The sequence below is a fragment of the Bos indicus x Bos taurus genome, chromosome 7, assembly GCF_003369695.1.
Source record: "Bos indicus x Bos taurus breed Angus x Brahman F1 hybrid chromosome 7, Bos_hybrid_MaternalHap_v2.0, whole genome shotgun sequence".
NCBI lineage: Eukaryota > Metazoa > Chordata > Mammalia > Artiodactyla > Bovidae > Bos > Bos indicus x Bos taurus.
The window spans coordinates 59232340-59254319 of NC_040082.1; the positions used below are offsets into that span (position 1 = coordinate 59232340).

The 21980-nt window shown below is 48.8% G+C and overlaps 1 protein-coding gene and 1 long non-coding RNA gene across 2 annotated transcripts in view; one reads left to right on the plus strand and one right to left on the minus strand.

Moving 5' to 3' along the window:
• The window catches only part of LOC113895278, a 47496-nt gene extending 36633 nt beyond the window's left edge, over positions 1-10863 (plus strand). Inside the window, exons 2-5 of the long non-coding RNA XR_003511804.1 lie at positions 5012-5093; positions 8879-9730; positions 10144-10291; positions 10778-10863. This is a non-coding gene — a long non-coding RNA (uncharacterized LOC113895278). The remainder of the gene's footprint in view (positions 1-5011; positions 5094-8878; positions 9731-10143; positions 10292-10777) is intronic.
• On the minus strand, positions 1388-16324 carry SLC4A9 (solute carrier family 4 member 9). Its single transcript, XM_027546278.1, has 22 exons — positions 15175-16324; positions 14663-14823; positions 14256-14369; positions 12666-12721; positions 12365-12522; positions 12029-12116; positions 11519-11673; positions 11093-11209; positions 10751-10925; positions 10477-10610; positions 10048-10310; positions 8903-8961; positions 8503-8691; positions 8261-8374; positions 6908-7069; positions 6583-6761; positions 5873-5945; positions 4412-4480; positions 4034-4207; positions 3304-3459; positions 2856-2948; positions 1388-1812 (listed from the first exon to the last, which is right to left on the minus strand). Exons 1-21 carry the CDS (start codon positions 15600-15602, stop codon positions 2895-2897), a joined length of 3078 nt encoding a protein of 1025 aa, XP_027402079.1. The 5' UTR covers positions 15603-16324; the 3' UTR covers positions 1388-1812; positions 2856-2894.
• Between the last annotated feature and the right edge of the window lie 5656 nt (positions 16325-21980).

A 21980-nucleotide genomic window follows, 5' to 3' on the forward strand; every position in this document is an offset into this window, starting at 1 on the left:
CTTAGTGACTGAATAACGCCACCATCAATGACAGGATACCTCTCACCTGAGTGTTGGATACATGTGTTCTTTTAAAAATTTTATTTATTTACTTGTCTGTTATTTATTTTTTTAATTGGAGTATAACTGCTTTACAATATTGTGTTACACTCTGCTGTACAACAATATGAATCAGCTATATGTATACATATATCCCCTCTCTCCCCCATCCCATCCCATTCCTCTAAGTCATCACAGAGCACCAGACTGGGCTCCCTGTGTTTAACAGCAGCTTCCCACTAGCTATCTGTTTTACCCATGATAGTGTATATATGTCAGTGCTACTTTCTCAATTCATCCCACCCTCTTCTTCCCCTTCTGTGTCCACAGTCTATTCTCTACGTCTGCATCTTTATTCCTGCCCTGCAAATAGGTTCATTAGTGCTACTTTCTAAATTTCATATATATGTGTCAATATAAATATTTTTCTCTTTCTGACTTCACTCTGTATGACAGACTCGAGATTCATCCACATCACTACAAATGATCAGTTTCATTCCTTTTTATGGCTCAGTAATATCCCATTGTACATATGTACAACATCTTTATCTATTCATCTGTTGATGAACATTTAGGTTGCTTTCATGTCTTGGCTATTATAAATAGTGCTGCAATGAATACTGAGGTACATGTGTCTTTTTGTTTGTTTGCTTTTTGTTTTTTATTATTTTTTACATGTGTTTTTTTGAATTATAGTTTCCTGAAGCTATATGCCCAGTAGTGGGATTGCTGGATCATATGGTAGTTTCATTTTTAAAGGAACCTCTTTACTCTTCTCCACAGTGGTTTTATCAATTTACATTCCCACCAACAGTGCAAGAGGGTTCCCTTTTCTCCACACCCTCTCCAGCATTTATTGTTTGTAGATGTTTTTATGACGGCCATTCTGACTGGTGTGAGGTGGTGTCTCATTGTAGTTTTGATTTATATTTCTCTAATAACGGGCAGTGTTGATTCTCTTTTAATGTGTTTGTTGGCCATCTCTATATCTTCTTTGGCAGGTGTTCTTTTTATTGTTACTCCTTAACTTCACTCCTAGGTATATACTCTGGAGAAATTCTTGCCCTTGCAGAAGACATTTTATATACTCTTTTATATATATGATATCTTTCCCAGCTTATAAAGTTATTTATTCTATGCAAAAAGAATAAGTTGGATATGTATGCAGTACTGACATGGGGAAAACATCCAATGCATCCTAAGTATCAAGCATGTTATAGAACTCAAGAAACCTGAACAATATATACTAAAAGGTGAGCCCTAGTTATCTCTGGAATGGTTTCCACTTCAAAATTATACATTTCTAGAGTGTTCCAATATTTTGCAGTAATCTCATTCACTTCTGTGGTTAAAAAAAATTAAGTTTATTCTTAAACATGTAAAAACACTTTAAAATAGAGGAGTACTTATTCTGGAAAGAGGGACATTTTTCCCTTTCGCAAACTGAGAAGAGTTCCCTGGCAACCCCCTGATTGTATAAAAGAGAATCTGTGAGGATAGAAGTTTCAAAATGAGAAGGGCTGCTAGACTTAGGTTCCTTTAATGGAGTAAAGAGTAAATGGGGCCTGGTCAGTCCCTCTGACTTACCAGACTTTCCTAACCACAAAGCAAGCCTGCTTGTTCCCTGCCACTCTCCACCCCCAGCTCAGGAGGGTGACTGAGGTCTTGGCCAGCTGCCTTCCAGTCCTGCCCCAGTGTTCCAGGCTCCCAGCTGACTGAGCATCTGGCAGTTAAGCCAAAGGCCAGTAATTTCCTGACTTCCTGAATAAATACCTGTGAACAGAGAGAAGACATAGTGGGGTCAGAGCAAGTGCTCAGGGACACAAGTAAAACAACGAACACAGCCAGCAGTAGTAACCGGGAGTAAGGCGAGCTCAGGAGATCTCGTTCTGGGCTAGACCATGATTTGCCCTGTCTCCCTCTAGCCCCCAGAATTTTCCACTGCAGCTGGTGGGGACTCAGGTTCTTGGACTTGGGGAACCATGGAGAGGACAAACCCTAAAGAGTTCATTTTATCAAAGGGGAAAAATTCTAGGCTTTTGCACGTGCTGCACCCTTTGCCTAGAACGTTTTCCCTTCATCTTATCCTGACTAGCTTCTGTTTGTTCTTCAGTTTTCAAATTATGGACCACTTCCTCTTGGAAGCCCTACCCAGCTCCCACCACTTCACCACCCTCCTTGGAGGCCTCTCTGCTGCCACAGCCTCTCCTTCCCTGAGCCAGCACTAGCCCACTCTAACAGTTTCCAGTGTGTCTTTCCCACAGGAATTTTAACTTCCTGAGGTCAGGAACCGTGACTATTATACCACTAGTACCTGGACACTCCAGAAGTGCTAAGAAAATATTTTGAGAAATAGATGAATAAAATAAAAGAATGGCAGAGAGGGCAAGTGACAAAGAACCCCCCACCCCCACTTGTTTGTAGTGTGGTTCTTGGCAGCCTCTGGAAGGAGCCTCCAAGGCTCAGCAAGCAAGCAAGCTGCTGGGAGCTTTATCCTCTCTTTCTCTCCTCCCATTCCTTTCCATTCTTTTATCTTCGAACCCTTCCCTTCCCCAGTTCCCATCCCTGCCAGCTTGATGTGAGCTTGAGCTCCCTCTACTGGCTAGACTTCAGTGCCACAGGGAGCCAGGCCCAGGTACCCTCTCTTGTTTCCAGCTTTCCTCTGGAGAGATTCTCCTACCCACTCCCACTCTGGGGTTCATGAAGGACTGGAACATGTAGAGGAAACAGCCATTCAGCACACAGACGAGCTTTCCACCACCAGAGCCCCCACCGCCCCACCCTCGACCCTGGGGGCATTTCCCTCACACCCTTACCTCAGTTTCCTGGGTCTCAACTCCATACTGCTACTCCAGCTAATTCACAGAGATGTTGATTTCCGGAGCCTTTGGCTGATACATCAGTTCTGACTGTGAAACAGAGATCTCAAGATGAGTTGGGAATAAAAAGACAAAAGACTGAGAGAAAGAGCAGAAAGAAAAGGACCCAGAGAGTGAAAGGATATAAATCCACCTTAAGACAAAGATCCTGGGTAAGACAATCCACTTAAGAGTTTTGTCCCCGACCATTTCCAACCCTCATACAGCCCTGGACTCATATGAAGAAAAATTTCCCTCACTCCTTCAGTGTGCCTATGTTAATACAGAACTAGGAGGAGTCACTGTGTTGATCAGATCTTCAGACTTAATAGAGATATTATACTTCAGTTAAACTCCTGGAGATGACTTCTCTCCCCAACCCCTGCCCTGTTCTCCAGGAGCTCACATCTTCACTGTCACTTCCACTGAACGAGTACTCTGGCTCCACTCCCTTTTCAGGGATGCTTCTCTCCTTCTCCGGCATCAGCTCATCCAGCCAGAGGAGTTCCTGTGGCGAGAAGACCCACTCCAGTGCCTTTCGGACTCCCACCAGGCCCAGCAACTGCAGGGATAGAAACAAAGCCAAGGGCTGTCAGCAATAGCAGCAGGAACGTTAACAACAGCCGCATTGTGTATAGTTTCAGTGAATGCTAACACATTCATATGAGGTAGACATGATAGTTATTTCCATTGTACAGAGGAGGAAACTGAGACCCTGGGAGCTTACTAACTTCTCAGAGGTCACAGAACTGAGATGTAGTAACCAGATTGGTTCCAAAGCAAAGCCCATGACTCTTAACTTCCTCAGTTGGTAAGAACAAAGCCAGAAGCTTACAGTATCACCTAACTGGGTAAAAGAGTGCCAGCCTTGCCTCTCCCAGGTCCTCAGTTTCCTTCTGGGCCTTCTATCCCTACCTGTGGTTGACGAGCCCAAAGAGGTTGGGAAAGGAATTAAACCAGATATCCCAGGTCCAGAGCCTCACAGTTATCCCTTGGCCATCTTTCCTTGTCCTGAGATTCCCAACCAGGCAGAGCCAGGACAAGTGACAGAGGAGAGATTCTTCCTCTTGTGAGGCCTTGACCACCCTCCCAGGCTCAGAGCCACCAGGACACCACCCAACCCTGCCACAAGTCACCATGATGGGGAAGATGATAGCTGCAGGGGTAGACTTGATTATCCAAAGCAGACCCAGGCAGGCAAGCTGGATGGCTGTGAACAGGTGGACCCTGCTCAGGGGCACATGCCGCAAGAACAGAAGGTCTGGCTGGTGCTTCGCTGGTATCAATAATAGCTGCACCCTCTTCGTGAACTGGGGGAACAAGGGGAGGAAGAAAACAGGGTACTCAGGTAGTCTGGAGGGTGTCACTGTTAGCTATCCAAGCCTAGCTTGGAGGTCAGAAGGCTCCCTTGGTCCCCTCTCCATCCAGAGTGTGGCAGCAGAGGCTCTGTGCCCAGGAGAAGCAGGAAAAGAGGAGGAGAACTAGCAAATGTAGGCAGGAAGTAATGGGCTCACCTGGATGCTGCTAATCGCTGTCACCCCCATGTACAGGAAGATGCCATAGAGAAGAGGCATTGGGATGAACTGGTAGAGAGAATTGGAGAGCTGGCAAAGCAGTTCGCCTCTGCTAGCTGCCCAGATAACCCCAGCCTCCAGCCTCCAGCCTCCAAGATCTAAACATACCCACTTTGCATGCCTGATTTCATTGAATGTTCACATCAGTCAGATGAGGTAAATTCTATAATTGTCTCCATTTTACAGATGGAGAAGTTGGATTTCAGAGAGGCTAAGTAACTTGCCCATTACCTCTCCACTCCTCTCTCGCATTCCTCTCTGTTCTCTCTGTTCCTGTTGTACTGGCCCCCTTTCCTTTCCTCAATGTGCCCACATTTACTTCTACCCCTTTGCAAGGCCTTTTGCTTTGCTAGTCCCTCCACCTAAATGCTCTTCCCTGACCTCCCTCTCATTACTCCTGTCATGACACCCCAGAAAGGCCTTGCCATTAAGTGCACCATTAAGATCACCCCACCCTCTTTTATTTTCATAGAAGTTATCACTATCTGAAATTATCCTATTTTATTGTTTTAATTGTTTTTATCTGTCTCCTCTCACCAGAATGCAAGATGTGGATGACCTCTTTTGATCACCACTATATCCCCGGTCCCTGGAACAGTACTTGGCATATGGCTTATGCTCGGTAAATATCTGCTGAACGGGAGTCACCTAGTTTAGTCAGCGGCTGATCCAGTCCATCTGGCTCTTTCAACTACTCTCCTCTCATCCAGCTTCCATGACCTTTCCCTCCCCTAACCTCCTGTCATCCTGCCAGTGACTCTTGTGTACAATTCTCCACACCCTCCTTGACTGCTCTGCTGTACTGGCTTGTTGAACCTTTCTGCTGTTACTTGTTACATAATTTTTATTCATGTGTATCTGTTGCTGACAGGGGCTTGGTTCCATATTCTTTTTCAGTATCCTTCCCCTTCCCATTCCCTTCTCCCAGGTGCCTCTCAGAGCCTTGCACTCCAGCAGGTATTCTATAAACATCTGGTGAGGGAGATGTGAAGGGGTTTTGCCTCAGAAGTTTTCCTGGATTGTGATGATCATGTTCTTAGTCTAAGCCTCATTGAGTATGGAGTAAGAGTAGCTAGTGCTTGGCCCCTGGGGATGATGGCGTGTCTCTACTTGGCTCCACTGGGTAGAAAGCCAATTGGGTCACAGTTCAGGTTCTCAGATAGATCTGAGAAACCAGGTCTCTTGGTGGTCTCTTGTAAGTTCCTTAACCTCTTTAACTTTCAGCTTCCTCACTTTAAAAGTGTATATGCTTCTCATGGGTTATGCCAGGATTAAATGAGACTGTGGGTGAAGAAAACTTAACACAGTGCCCAGTATGTAGTAAATGTTCAGCCAATGTCAATTCTTGCTATATTTATTATTTTTACTGCCTTGACCCTGATGCTGGCTTGTTTAAGGTACCTTGAGTATAGGTGCCAGGAAGATGGAGATTCCTGTGAGGATGAATACTGCCAGGCCCGTCAGCCTCTGCTCTCTGTGGGGAAAGGAGGAGTTAGCTCTGGGGGAGCCCCTGGGGTGCCAGGTTTGGGGCCCTGGCATGAGGGAAGTGGAGGGATCCCCTGATAGTTCCCTGGAAGGGAGGGGATCTGAGCTTGGTGTGAAAAATTGGTGGAGAAGAAGGGACAGGTTACCTCTATATGAGGGTCCCAGTCCTCTTCAGCAGCTCAAGTTCAAAGTTGGTCTTTGTTTTTATTTTGATGGAAAATTAAGCAATCTTATACCACCATAAAAACTTTTACTTCATAATGTACAAAGTTGATTTCCCATACTCTCAACAATTAGATTGCATTTCCAATAAAATTGTTTTTGTGATGTTACTCTATAATATCAATGAGGTGCTTCTACACGGAGTGGGATTCTTAGGTGGCACCTCATCCTTGCTCAGCCTTCACACTCACCTCCATGATGCTCCCCTGGAGGCCCCTCCCAGTCCCATGACTGAAGGAGCCCAGCACCCACCCATTCACCCCACTTCAGTGCTCATGGGGCAGTGAGAGAGCCCTCTGGAGTCACCAGCTTAGAATTTAAGTTGCCCAAATAACTCTGCGCTGTACCCAGTACCTGACTTTGCTGCCCACGTCTCATTCCAGTCTCCTGAATACTGGCCTTACCTGATGCCCAGAAAGCTGGGAGCCTCCCCTGGGGCACAGGCTCTGCTCTCTCTCCGAAGACTGTCCATGTGGGCCAGGGAGATGACAGTGGCTGAGACATACCAGGGCAGCCCAAGCGCTGATGTGAAGGGCATGAGCACAGCCACACAGAAGAGGTCCAGGTGGAAGCCAGCTCCCTTCTGCAGGCGGTGTGGGGCAGTGAGGATGAAGCTAGCCCAGATCTGGGCCCTCTGTCCTCTGGGGTGAGAGAGGGGGAACCCAGACCCCACCCTGGAGCTCCTGTCCCTTGGGCTAGGGACCTGGGGTCTGACCCTGCAGGCCTTACCCGCAGTCTGTATTCAGCACGGTTGAGGATGACCCCTGTGATCTGCTGGTCCATGAAAATGAGGATAGACAATAGCAGAGCAGGCAGGGCAGCTGCCACACTCAGCCACCAGGGGTTGGCTCCAAAAGGTGACACCAGCCAGCCACGTCCAGGGAGTGTGGGCTGGGGAAGAGGAGTCCATGGACAAATTGGAGAGGCTATCTTAAGAACACCTCATCTACACACTCTAGCCATGGCATTCTTCCACAATGCCCCCCTCCCCACCCACTGTAAGACACTGGATGCTAGGTGGGAGCAGTCTGTGTGTGTACAGCTGGTTCAGCGCATCCCAGGGCAGAAGGACGGAGACCAGCCTGGGGGTTGGGCTGGAACCAGGGGCTCTGGACTTTGAGTCTTAGGGTCCTTCCCTCCCTGTAAGAGGAGGAGGTAGTGGATGAGGCCCACCCACACTTCTTGATGTACAGAGCACTCCTCCCTAAGCAACCACCCCCCTCCCCCACCAAGAGCCGGGCAACTCAGGTTCAGACCTGCCTTGATCTGGGGCTGGGGCAGGGATAGGGCTGGGTGTGTCTGCGTCTGCTCTGATTACAAGGCGTCTGTGTCGGGGAGGGCCTCAGTTGCTATCTTGGGTTCTGAGCCCCTAAGGCTGCCTTGGAGCCTTGGAGCCACCCTGCTTTCCTGTCCTGAGGGAAGCTGGAGGGGAGGTCTCCAAATGCACCGACAAAGTTTAGGTACTAAGTGAGCGCTGAGCCTTGTCCTGTGCACTGTCATGCCCTGGGCAGGGAGCTCTAGCTTGACCCCATCAGAGCAGGCAATTGGGGGTGCAAAGTAGAGAGTGGGGAGTAGTAAGTAGGGCCATGCCGAGGGTAGGGAGAACACAGAACAACAATAACTAGCATTAATTGAGGTGTTGGTATGAGTCAGTCCCAGTAATGTGACAGTGCTTGGGACTATGATCTTCTGTGAACCTCAAAACAAGCTATGAGGCAGAAACTATTGTTATTTATTATTTCCATTTTATAGATGAAGAAATTGAGGCTCAGAATGTGGGTTAACTTTCCCAAGACACACAGCTAGGAAGTGACAGAAATGGGACTCAGACCCAGGGCTGGCTAACCAGAACCCACTCTTTTAACCTCTTACCTGCAACAGTAGCTACCTATCCTAGGCTTACTATGTGTCTGGTACACAATGTGCCCTCACAACAATTCTGTAAGACCATTATTATACTATTTCTATCTTATGAATGAGAAAACGGAAGGCTAGAGAAGTGTGGTATCGATTCATCTTCCTCCTCTAGGGTCCTGTCTGCTGACTCTGCTTTGCCCTCTCCCCTTCATGCCCAGCTCTCACCTTGAACTCTCTGGGCACCATGAGCTTCGGTGTGGCTAGGCCAAGGAAGGCATCGAGGCCACAGCCTAGCAGGATGGCCAGGACCGAGGAGAAGTCACCCAGCATCTTGCGTACCTGGCCACCCAGCGGACACTCAGTCAGGTTCAGGCCACCACCCCCTCCTTCTGCCCCCTTTCCCATTTGCAGACAGGGCCCAAGGCCAAGAGCCAGTTCTCTCCCACAGAAGTCCAGGTGACACTCACCACGGAGGGGAAGAAGCGACTGGTCTTTACGTGCTTGAGGGCCATGGCAAAGAGGAAGGAAGTAAGGAAGAGGAGGATGGAGAAGAAGGCAATATCTGGGACTGTATGACAGCCGGGCCCACGAGGATGGCCTCCCCGCTGGGCACACTCAGGTGGGGGCAGCAAGGATGCATTGACCAGGCCTAGGTCCTGTGTGGAGAGGTCATCCAGGTTGGGATTATGGGCAGTGAGATAAAGGTCCACTGATGCCCAATGAGACTGAGGACACCAGATAAGAGATCTCCAGCCATAGCAAATGGTTGGGCCTCAGTGGCCTATGAAGGGTCAGAAGAGCCTGGAACCACTAACTTTTTGACCTCCACCCTCTCTTTCTCAGGCCCTCCCAGGAACAGGCCCTCACCATGCTCAAGATGTCATCTCTGTCTTTAGGGTTTGTGCTTGTCCACTGAGACTCATTTCCTGGGAAGCAGAGAATTCAAGTGAGTTTTCTTCCCCTGGGAACCTTCTCCAGCCTTAATTAGAAGCCTAATTTCACAGGTCCAGCTGAACCAGAGAGTTCTTTGTTCTGACTCATCTGTCTGCTGACTCCAATCACTACCCAGTCTGTTCTCAGGACACTGCCTCTTACCCTTATCCCTTCAAATTCCCTCCCTATCTGTATCCCTGGTGGCTGGCACAGGACCGGCCAAAGCAAGTGCCTAGTAAATGACTGAGCACACACATTTGTGTGTTTCCACCAGCATCAGAATTATTGTTGTTCGTGCCTGGTACAGAGTCTGGCACTCTTGAGAGGATGCCTATTCCCCAGTCCTGGTGTTCCTGGCCATGTGGAAGGAAATGTGCTGGTGCAATAGTCCGAGCTCCTCTCCACCCTGTCACTCACATGGCCCAGGGGAAGAGTGGTGATTTATTTGGTTGGTGACTTTGGGAGAAGAAGCTGGGCATGCTTGGTCCTGCCCCTTCCTCTCCCTCTCTAGGGAGTAAGCACCCTGCATGCATTGAGCTCTGCTCCTCTAGGGTGAGACAGTCCCTGTCCAGCATGGCCATGACTGGGTGAGTAAGTCAATCCAATTTTGGTTTCATCATTAGGAAGCCCACATACTCATAGATATAACCATGGTCTTCTCTTAGCACTGGCAGAAGTAAAAGATGAAATTAGGCCTGCTCTGTTGACTTATTTTTCATCTGACTCAGAACCAAAGAAAGGAAGTTTGCTGCTGGCTACTGGGTAGGTACTCAGCATTTTGCTGAACTTAACTAAGGGGACAACAACCCTTCCTGCATCCTCCCTTATTTTGCCAAGCTCCCTATTTCCCTCGGGCTTCCCAGGTGGCTCAGTGGTAAAGAATCTGTCTGCCAATGCAGGAGATGTGAGTTTGATCCCTGGGTGGGGAAGATACCCTGGTGAAGGGAATGACAACCGCTCCAATATTCTTTCCTGGGAAATCCCATGGACAGAGGAGCCTGGCAGGCTACAGTCCATGGGGTTGCAAAAAGAGTTGAACATGACTTAGTGACCAAACAACAACAAGTTCCCTCACCCACCTCCTGGATCTGGGTACTGGCAGAGACAGCCATAGGTGGGAGAGCCAGGTCTCTGGATGGGATAGGCATGGGTCAAGGTCAGCATTTTTCCAACAGCATCATAGATGAAGATGAGACTGATGAGAGCACAGAAGCCTTCCTCGGTGAAGCGGGTAAAGTAGCGCACCAGCACGCTGGCCTCCGTGGCCACCAGCACCAGGCAAAAGATGGCCACCCAGATGCCAACCCACAGGCGGAAGGGCAGGTAATCCAGGCTGTGATCTCTGGGGGAGGTAAGAGACAGCAGGGTTTGCCTGGGCCCACTCTTACTCCCAACCTAACCCAGGTCAGGTGCCCCTGGAGCCAGTTTCTACCCTCCCCTACTAACCCAGCTGAGACCAGGCTGAGGGTGTGCTAGTGAGGTCAGGTGAGGTGGGGGAATTCTCCTACCTGCTGAAGGAGAAGAGCAGACGTTCAAAGACCAGCACTGGCCCGGTGCTGCTAAGGATGGTGAGGGGCTGGCCAGCCATCAGGCAGAAGGCAGCTCCAGTCACTGCCGTGCCCAGGAAGCTTTCCAGCACCCCCTAGAAGCCAACAATGGCCCCTGTCAGGACAGGTACCCAAGTTCCCTGGGAGCCTCCTCAGCCCAACCATAGACACTAGAGGAGGGCGTAGGGCACGGCTGGTTGAACACAGAAGATAGGCCTGCTTCCCACCCACCCACCTGCGCACCGTCGGTGGCTTCTCCCAGCAGACCCCCAAAAGTGATGGCGTTAGTGATGGTGGCCAGGTAAATGTAGAGCACGGCCGAGAAGCACTGGGGGTGCAGGGCGTCCAAGAAGTCGCTGGGGTACCACGAGGCCTTCCGCCGCACGTCCTGGACAAGGCCCCCGAACAGCCTCCCGCCCATGGGTTGTCAGTGATCCAGGCTTCAGCATCCCAAGTCCCTGGGGCCAGGTGAGCCTCCCCCCGCGTCCCCCACAGTGACTGCACACCTCAAGCCCATGACACCCCACTGCCCCCCCCCCACCCAAGGTACCCTGGCTTCCACCTCAGCACGCCTCACCTGCCTGTCCGCTGCAACTCCGGGTTAGCCGCGTGCTGTCTGCGGCCGTGCCTGTCCTCAGCTGGGGTCCTTCTCCGGACAGAGGGCCCCTTGGCCACCCGCAATTGCGAAGGGAGCCTGAGGACCAGGGGAACCCGAGTTGGCTAAGGCTCTGCTACCAGACCGCGACTCGGCGCCAGAGTTCTCGGCGATCCGCCCCCTGGCGGCGGGTTGTGTGTTTGCGGGCTGGGGGCGCCGCAACTCCACAAGGTCCAGGTCGCCTTCTAATAGTGAAAGCCAGGCTCCAGCACGGGAAGGTACTCAAGGTCTCACAGCCACAGAGTGGTCCAGCAGAACGCAGGTCTTACCCTTTCCTCTCGCCCCCCTCCCCCACTTCCCTTCCTCAACACTGGAAGGATCTCTATGGCATGATGACCCCCCAGATACCTTTTGTGCTCAGAGGGCAGGCATTTAGGTGGGGGAATCCGAGCTGTTGGGTCCCATCGACCTGGAGGGAGCACTGTCACTTCCTCTAGGAAAGCATCCAGGGCTGCCAGAAGGTCATGAAGGCTGCTGGCCCGCCGAACTCTCCACTGAAATTGCTGGGGATAGGGGCACAGAGAGGCACTAAATACAGTCTAAATACAGATCTGTTCTTACATGCATTTTCACAGTTTCAAAACTAGACACAGGTCACATAGGCAGATGAGTCATTTAAGCATTCATTCAGGCATGCATGCATTCAGGGAGTATCTGTGGGTGCCTACTGTGTGCCAGCTCTGTGCTAGGTAAGGGGGGCTGTGGTGGTAGCCAAGGCAATTTCAATCCTCCTGCTCACAGACAGGAAGCCACATTCTGCTTCACTGTCGTACTCAGTCACACCTAGAGAGTACACACACACTCACTTGACACAAGCCTATGTGCATGCACACAGACACACATGCCTGTCCAGCTCACCAGGTCACTGAGGAGGATGGCCACTGCTCGGCCCATCTCATGGTAGCCCCTTCCCAGTGTAGGGGGACCGAGGAGCAGGCAGAAAAACCTGAGGAAAGAACCAGGTCCTGGAGAGAATCAGAGGCTGCTATCTCACAGGGCAGCCCTGGCCTCTGACCTCATTACTACTCCCCGTATACACGCTCACACCGTCTTTGCAGCTCTAACCACTACCCCTCCCTAAGCACCACCCCCCACACACCCTAAAGAACTGGTCCCAAAGACTTCCTAATACCCTCCTGGGTAAAGGCCTTTTCTGGATTCCAGGATCCCTGACCCCCAACTCAGCCACCTCACCTGCTGGGGAGGGGCACCTCAATAAGGGGCCCCAGTACCACCGGATCCCTCAGTCGCACAAAGACCCCCAGTGGCTGTTCCAGGAAGCCCAGCTGTCCTGCCAGCACAGCTCCTGCTTCAGCCCCTGCAGCGAACTTCTGTCTTAGAGGGTTCTGATGCTGGGTGGGGGTTCAAGGAGACACAGACGATGAAAGGTTATTCAGGGGAGAGGATGTAGGCAGGACCTTGACTGATAAGGAGCCCAGTGGAGGGTGGCTCCCCTGACCTCTCTCCCAGCCCTGCCCTTGGAAGGGCCACAAACCTGTTCCTTCAGGGGGGCTTCCTCCTCCTGAGAAGCCTCTCTTGGATGGGCAGATCCTACAAAACAGGATTATGTTTAAGAGCACAGGCTTTGGGGACTTCCCTAGTGGTCCAGTGGTTAAGAATCCACCTGCCAGTGCAGGGAATATGGGTTCAGTCCCTGGTATGGGAAGATCGCACGTGCCACAGAGCAACTAACCCAACTAGAGAGCAGCCCCTACTTGCTGTGACTAGAGAAAGCCCTTGCTCAGCAAGGAAGACCCAGCACAGCCAAACAAATAATAATAATAAATAAAAGCTATATCGTAATCTGCAGAAGGCAATGGCACCCCACTCCAGTACTCTTGCCTGGAAAATCCCACGGACAGAGGAGCCTGGTAGGCTGCAGTCCATGGGGTCGCTGGGAGTCGGACACGACTGAGCGATTTCACTTTCACTTTTCACTTTCATGCATTGGAAATGGCAACCCACTCCAGTGTTCTTGCCTGGAGAATCCCAGGGACAGGGGAGCCTGGTGGGCTGCAGTCTATGGGGTCGCACAGAGTCGGACACGACTGAAGCGACTTTGCAGCAGCAGCAGTATATCATAATCACTGCAGATGGTGACTGCAGCCATGAAATGAAAAGACACTTACTCCTTGGAAGAAAAGTTATGACCACCCTAGACAGCATATTAAAAAGCAGAGACATTACTTTGCCAACAAAGGTCTGTCTCATCAAGGTTATGGTTTTTCCAGTAGTCACGTATGGATGTGAGAGTTGGACTATAAAGAAAGCTGAGTGCCAAAGAGTTGATGGTTTTGAACTGTGGTGTTGGAGAATATTCTTGAGAGTCCCTTGGACTGCAAGGAGATCCAACCAGTCCATCCTAAAGGAGATCAGTCCTGAGTGTTCATTGGAAGGACTGATGCTGAAGCTGAAACTCCAATACTTTTGCCACCTGATGTGAAGAGCTGACTCATTTGAAAAGACCCTGATGCTGGGAAAGATTGAAGGCAGGAGGAGAAGGGGATGACAGAGGATGAGATGGTTGGATGGCATCACTGACTCAATGGAGATGAGTTTGAGTAACCTCCGGCAGTTGGTGATGGACAGGGAAGCCTGGCATGCTGCAGTCCATGGGGTTCCAAAGAGTCGGACATGACTGAGCAACTGAATTGAACTAAACTGAATATCTATATATTATAAAAAACCACAGGACTTGGGGGTGGATCCACCAGGGTTCCCTGACCAGCTTTGCATTGTTATGGAAACTGGAGCACACCTTCCCCCTGCTACTCCTCAGTTTTCTCATCACTAAAATGAGGATAATTATGGTATTACCTCCCAGTGTTGTTGTGAAGATGAAATGATCTGCTGTGTGTAAAGCTCACCACGATGCCCGCCAAGAACATCTCTTCATGGAGCTCTGGCCCTTGTGCTTCTAGCCCTTCCTCTCCCCTCAGGACTGCCCCTGCTGCTTCTCACCCTCGAGTCCTAAGTTGAGGTCTGACCCAATGCCAGGCCACTGCTGGTCCAGGAAGGTGAGGGGAGACCTGGGGTCCTCCCACCCCAGGGATTTTGGTCTTGGGCCCAGGGAGGGCCCTCTTACCCCAGCAGGGGCCGGTGCATGGGGTCTGGATGAGGTGCTGGGGTCTCTGCAGCAGCAAAGCCTTCAGCTTCCCTCTCAGCTCTGGGCTCAACGACTCCACTCTGGTCACTTGCTCTGGAGAACAGAGGTGGGGCTCCCATCCTTTCCTGAGAACTCCCTGCCCCTGAATTCTTCCCCTTTCCCCTCTGCCCAGGCTCCTTTCCCTTCCAAGAGTCTCAGGGAACACAAGTCCAACCAATGGACTTGCTCTTCCCCTCTGCATTTCCACCTCTTCCTTGTGATACAGGGGTGGATAATTCTCAAGAGTAGGGTGGGGTGGGCTCTGGAAAATTCTAAGACTTCATGGGGAAAATCTTAGAGAAATCATGAGGATGCCCAGGCCCTCCCAGCAAAGGGTCCCAGGGCACCTGTGAGCTCCTGGAGGCTCAGAGCTGGACAGTCCAGCAGGACAAGGCCCTTGGCCAACAAGCTGCGGAGCTTCTGGAGGCTGGGCAGTGCCACGGTGGGCACGTGGGGGGTGCTCCACCGGCCTGCACCCACTTCCAACTTCTCCTCAAACAGCACCCACCTATGGTGAGAGGGGCAGACAGTGTTACTGGGGGCATCTCTCCCAGGTCCAAGAGTGAGGATGCAGGAGAGCCAAGGAAGGTGAGACAAGGGTGAAGTCATGGGCCCAGTGGTACAGAGCCCCTCCCCAGGGAAGTCACCCCCTCATCTTGGATCTTGGGGAACTCAAAACCAGACTGCAGAAAAGGCTGAGCACCATAGAGCATGAGGGTCTGAAATGGGGAACACAAAAAGAAACTCATGATTGGAGGTGATAATACCAACCCCGCACACAGGAAGAGCTGGGGTCATGGAGGAGGACCCAATGGGGGAAAGGGAAGGACCCAATAAAACTGTCCTGGATCCCACTCACCTGCCTGTCTCTTTCCACTCGGGTGCGTGGGGCCAGCCCAGCAGCTCATTCAGCTGAATGAAGAGCGGAGGGTCCTTGGGTACCTCCAGTTCCCTGCTGTCTGTGTCTAAGGGGCCATCAGGGCTGAGGCCAGAGCCAGGGCCACTGTCCAGCTCTCCTGTGGGCACATTTTCACTAGCACTGGAGATGTCAGACTCCTCTTGACCTGGCAGCTTCATCTCAGTGAAGCTTCTACAAACTCTCAGGGACTGGTGTGGTCCTAGGTTCTGAGGCCAGGGGCCCTCTGGCTGGCTGCATTTATAATGCACCCCCCACCCCGCCATACAACACAAACAGAGCCAGACCTGCTGACTCCAGAGCCAACTGGTCACCTCCCCTGTGGTTGTTTTCCCCTCTTGGCTAGCCTGAGTGTGAGGCCAACCTAACATTTTCCAGGCTCTCCAGAAACGCCCAACCTGGAGCAAAAGTGTTATGCGTGTTTCCTGTGGGATCAGGTCTGACCCTATTGTATTTTGTGTAAATTAATGGGAGTCTATCACTGGCTTGGGTCTGAGGACTGACCCCCAGATTATACCACCCCATACTCTGTATCAAATACAAACACAAAATACAGTGGACTGTTTTGGGTGTCACCAACACACCCTGAGGATATACATTTGGAGAAACAGAGGCCTACTAAATAACTGGGTCTGTAGAAGTTAGGCAGACTAACGAAGAAGGGAGACAGCAAGCAGAGACCCTGTCATTAAATGAGCTAATGATGGAAAGTGGAGGCCGTTCATGGAGAACATAGGTCCGCATCTTAACTTCATTTGTTCAGCCACACCTGGAAACTTCCTAATTTAGCTGTGTGCCTGGTATTGGCCTCTCTAACTCAGCCCCCCAGTGAAGATGGAGGAGCCACCTAGGGTGTGTGTGTGGAGGAGTTCCTGGAGCTAGATGAGCAAGGGAGAACATGGTCTGTTAACATGCAAGTCCTATTGACTCAACCTTCAAAACAGACCCAGAATTCAACCACACCTCCCTACTTCCAACATTACCTCCTTGTTCCAAGCTATAATCACGTCTCACCTGAATTATTTCAGCAGCTTTCTAATTTCTTATGGAGATCTCTCTGCTTCCACTCTTTCATTCTCCACAAAGCAACCAAGAGGACCTTTTTATATTATTAGTGTAAGTGAAAGTCACTCAGTTGTGTCCAACTCATTGCGACCCCATGGACTATACAGTCCATGGAATTCTCCAGGCCAGAATACTGGAGTGGGTAGCCTTTCCCTTCTCCAGGGAATCTTCCCAACCCAGGGATCGAACCCAGGTCTCCTGCATTGCAGGCAGATTCTTTACCAGCTGAGCCACAAGAGAAGCCCTATTATATTATTATTTTAATAATCTTGTTATTTATTTTTGGCAGTTCTGAGTCTTCGTTGCTTCAAGGGCTTTTTTCTAGTTGCATGAAGTGGGGCTACTCTTCATTGCAAGGTGTGGATTTCTCACTGCAGTGGTTTCTCTGGTTGCAGAGCTTGGGCTCTAGAGCTTGAGCTCAATAGTTGGGTGCACAGGCTTAGTTGTTCCATGGCATGGGAGATCTTCCCAGAGTAGGGATCGAAACTGTGTCTCCTGCATTGGCAGGCAGATTCTTTACCACTGAGCTACCAGGGAAGCCCTATTATTTTTATTTTTAATGTTTAAACTACATTTCCATTTCATTCAAACGTAATGGTCCTTTTATTCTGCTGAAAATCCACACAATACATTCTCATTACTCTTAGTAGAATAATTAAACTCTGTCATGACCTGAAGATCTGATCTATAGTCTGGCCCCAGCCCACCTCCCTGATGGGCTCTTACTGTTCTGTCATTGCTCGCTCCTTTCCAGCCACACTGGCCTCCCTCTGTTACGTGAAGCCTGTTCCTGAGGGAGGGTCTGTGCAGCACTTTTTCTCTCTGCAAGAAGGGTTTTTACCCCAGATTGTCACAGGACTGCATCCCTGTCACCTAAGTCTCATTTCAGACATTACCTACTCATGGAATTCTTAGTTTCTTCATCACTTTTCTCTGTTTTATTTTCTACCCAGCAATTGTCACTACTAGTAACTGCCTTGTTTATTTATTTATTTTTAATCGTTTATTGCCTACCCCTCCGCGCACACACACACTGGAATGTACAGTCCACAAAGTAGATATTTTATCTATCTTCTTCACCACTGCCCCTAGAGCACCTAGTGGCACTCAATAAATACCTGTTCAATGAGCTCATAGAAAGGGAGGGGCTAAGGGAAGCGCTGCGCTTCTTCTGGAGACCACACGAGGGCGCTGCTCCCCGCGGACAGGATCGCTAGAGCCGCTCCCTTGGGCCAAGCGGCGGAGTTTGCTTCTTGAGCGGGCCCGTAGAGTGCACAGATGGAGGGGCGGCCCGAAGGAGGTCCTTGAATATTTTGCCTTGCCTTGGGGTGTAGCGGGGAGCAACGGCCTGGGGCGAGAGACCCATCAGGCTCATCTGATGTGGGTCAATCAAACCCCCCACTAGATACCTGGGACCCATTTCCTCTCTGAGAAATGGGATTCAGGCCAGTCCTCCCCACCAACTCCAGGTCTGGACCTGTGGCAAATATCTCCAAGTTCACGGAGGTCCCAGGGCAGGAATTAGAGGATCGAGTCACCATATTACCAGTTGGGAATGGGTGCTGAGTCTGAGGGGGGAAATTGGTTTCAATCAAGGATGAATAGAAACTGGCCTAAGAACTGAAAGTTCAGGGAATCCCTGTGACCACTCCTTCAAGAATGCGTCCTAACCCCAGGGGCCAGTGACTCAAGGGAGCCTGAGGGGGACAGGAGCTGGATTTAGCATGAATACCCCCTCACAAACATGTCCTCCCTTCCCACCCCTACTCCAGCTAAAGTTCAGAGGGTTTGCCCTGCCCTCTCTGGCCCCAGCTACTCTGGCTCCCCAGGCTGCCTATAGTAGAAGGCCACCATGCCTCCATCCTCTCCAGACCCTTTTTTCTCTTAAGTCTCAAGTGCTCTGAGCTGCACAGGTTGATGAGGGAGTGAGTGAAGATCTGTCTGTGGGCATCAGTGGTCTCCCAGACAGGGCCAGTGAAAGTGTGCTGTCTGAGAGATCAGTACTGGGCATGAGCCCTGGAAAATGCCCTGGCCCAGGATGCAAAGACTTGGTTCTCCTCCTGGCTCAGTCACAGACTTGTCAGGTGTTCTTGAGCAAAGCTCTTCCCGCCTCTGAGCCTGTTTTCTTCTACCAAAACTGCGACAGTGTTTAAAGCAGACCTTTAGCAGTACATGGGGGAGCCGTGTCATCAGCTGGCTGCCTGGGTGTAAATTCCAGCTTGGTCACTGTCTAGCAAGTGGAGAAGAGATTTATCCTCGCAGAACCCGAGTTTTCCTATCAGCAGGAGGGGAATAATAAACGTGCCAACTTCATAGGCTTTATTAAAGAAACAATGCATGTAAAATAGGCCTGGTAAATAGTAAACACAATAAAGGGAGGCTGTTATTATTAAAAATGATGAATATAGTCACTTCTAGAGTGGAGAGAAAAGAAAATGTATGCTGAAATGTCAATTGCATCCAACCACTGTGCGTGGCACATTTTCTTATATTATCCTTAGGACAAGCTTTTAAAAAACCTTATTTTTGGAGGGTTCAGGATGGGAAACACATGTATACCTGTGGCGGACTCATTTTGATATTTGGCAAAACTAATACAATTATGTAAAGTTTAAAAATAAAATAAAATTAAAAAAAATAAAATTAAAAAAAATAAATAAAATAAAAAACTTTATTTTTACAAACTTTTAATTTATTTTTAAAAAACTGTTTATGTGAGTCTAATTATAGAAAAAGTTGCAAGAAAAAAAAGTAAGTCTCTGGCTGGTACCTATCATCCAGCTTCCCCCAGTGGTAACATCTCACATAACAACAGTACAACATCAAAACCAGGATGATGACATAAGTACAACACTGTTAACTAGACTGCAGGCGTTATTCAGGTTTCACTTGTTTCTATTGGCACTCATGTGTCTGTGTGTGTTTGTGTGTATAGTTTTATGCAATTTTATCATATGTATAGATTCACTTACACCCAACTGGACAAATTGCTCCTCAAGACTTGGTTTTCTCATTTATAAAATGGGAGTGAGAATGAGATGAAATAATGTATGTAAAGTGCTTGGAACAGCACCTAAAATTGAGTAGCAAGTATTCAATAAATTTAAGTTTTTTTTTTTTTCCCCAGAAAAAAAGCATTTTTTAGAAAAAAATGACTTATAATATATGAATAACTTATATTTGTTATAGAAAATATCTTCCCTGGTGGCACAGAGGATAAAGAGTCTGTCTGCAACACGGGAGACCCAAGTTCGATCCCTGGGTCGGGAAGATCCCCTGGAGAAGGAAATGGCAACCCACTCCAATATTCTTGCCTGGAGGATCCCCATGGACAGAAGAACCTGGTGGACTACAGTCCATGGGGTCGCAAAGAGTTAGACACGACTGAGCGACTTCACATCACATTATAGAAAAAAACAGAAAATATTCATAAGATTAAAACTAAAATAAATTTTCAAATGCCCATACCTCAAATTTTCACTCTTACCACAAATTTTAGGTGTATTTCATTATCCTTATTTTATTGTAAAGGCACTGAGGCTCAGAAAGGAAAGCACTTTGCCATAGTCACTAAGCTTATGAATGAGGAGCCACGATTGAATGCATACTCTTGCCTCCAGGAGCTCACAGCTGTGGGGCAGCAGACAGGCCTATGAGTCATACCAACCCAGAGCAGACTGGAATGAACAGCCACTGGTGGTTTCTGAACACTTGTTATGTTCCAGTCACTGCCTGAACACCTAGCAGGTTATCTCAGTGAGTCTTTGTAGTAGCCCTTTGAGATAGCTAACATTCTCATTTCTGGTGAGGAAGCAGATGAGGCTCAGAGAGGTACCTTGCTCAAGATCAAAATTAGGGTCTGGTTGGCCCAGGGTTTAAAAAGGGGTCAGTTGCATGCCTCAACCTGAGCTTCAAAGCTCCTCGCTGAAAGATTCAGACAAGGTGTGGAATGTGTGTGGAAGGAGGGTCTCTCCAGCTGGAGCTTTGGGCTTCTCTCGTCCTGGAGCTGGGGTGCCCTTCTCTGACCCCACTTTGACCCCAGACCACCAACATCCAGTCAAGACTTGGGAGTGTACCCTAACAGCTGGAGCCTGCTTCCACTTCTCACAATACCCAGACTCCATCTGGAGCGGAAGAGTGAGAGCCTATGAAAGGAAATCGTGTTAGTTGCTTCAGTCATGTCCGATTCTTTGCAACCCCATGGACTATAGCCTGCCAGGCTCCTCTGTCCATGGGATTTCCCAGACAAGAATACTGGAGTGGGTTGCCATTTCCTTCTCCAGGGGATCCTCCCAACCCAGAGATTGAACCCAGGTCTCCTGCATTGCAGACAGATTCTTTACCTCTGAACCACTTGAAAGAACGAAGTAGAGGAAAAAGAGCAAAACTGTCTGAGCCTAAATCGCTCTACCAGGCGCCTCTGACCCAGACTGCCAGGCTCAGGAATTGTTGGAAAGGCAACTGCAGGTATGTGATTGTTGAGTTTCAGAGTAATTACTTATGCTCCCCTTACTTCCAGAAAAGGTTTAGACAGCAAGAGACATAGAAACAAGTATTTAGAGAATGATTAAAGAACCCCGTAATGAAATGAAATTGGAGAAGAAAGAAATAATTGTCCTCAAAATGCTGAATAGGGGATAATTGCTGTAATTGAGCATCAAAGCTTAACTGTGAGCTTCCTGGCGGTGGATGCAAAAAGGGAACATATGAATTCTACACTTGCATTGTCTCATAAAAGGAAGTACTTCTACCAGATACCAGATGAGCCAAACTTTCTAACACTGAGCTACAAGAGAATTTATTGTACTTCATTCAGGCACTGGCCAGGGGCCTTATATGTAGTAATATCTAGAACAGTGCTTTTATAAAGGATACAGATATTCATATTCCATGTGAATATGTCTTATGTTAGTGGTTCTCAACCCTTTCTGAATCAGTATTTCCTTTTTTATTACAAATATATTAACAACCCTTTAATATTCTGAAATGAAGTTAACAATAATATCCTATCTGCACACTTTTCTCTTTAAAGAAAGTCAATATCCAGGACATCTCTGGCGGTCCAGCAGCTATAACTTCACACTCTCAATGCAGGTTGTATGGGTTCCATCCCTTGTTGAGGAACTAAGATCCCACGTGGTGTGCCACGTGGTGTGCTCTAAGCATTAAAATATATATGTGTGCGTATGTATATATGTGTGTATATATATATAGTCAATACCCTAATTAATATAAAAGTGATTAAAAATATGATATTTGAATATCAAATGCTTGGCCACAACTACTCTAGAAATCTCAATGAAGTAGCCCATTACTTGCACCTACACAGACTTGTCTTGAATGTGACAACTACAAATATAAATATAGGTTTTTTGTTCAGCAACTCAAATACCACCAACATTAATAATTCACGCTTAATTCCATTCCTGGAAAACAGTGCAAAAACCATTTTTGTGTTTTTAAAAATATTTACTTATTTATTTGGCCTTGCTGCAGGTCCTAGCTGCAAGTTGGATCTTCAGTTGCAGCGTGTGACCTCTTAGCTGCAGAAGTTCTCCAACCATGGATCAGACCCAAGCCTCTTGCATTGGGAGAACAGAGTTCCAGCCACAACACCACCAGGGAAGTCCCTCTTTTTGTGTTTCTGTGTGAATTAGGAATGAACCTAGGTTCAAGTAATTGTA

Excerpts from the sequence above, each read along its gene's own strand:
- SLC4A9 (XM_027546278.1), bottom strand. The coding sequence starts at position 15,602 with ATGTTAGGTTGGCCTCACACTCAGGCTAGCCAAGAGGGGAAAACAACC. Across the intron at positions 14,824-15,174 it reads GAGTGGAAAGAGACAGGCAG|GTGGGTGCTGTTTGAGGAGA; the intron begins GTGAGTGGGATC and ends CTCTCACCATAG. Across the intron at positions 12,523-12,665 it reads AAGCCCCCCTGAAGGAACAG|CATCAGAACCCTCTAAGACA; the intron begins GTTTGTGGCCCT and ends ACCCCCACCCAG.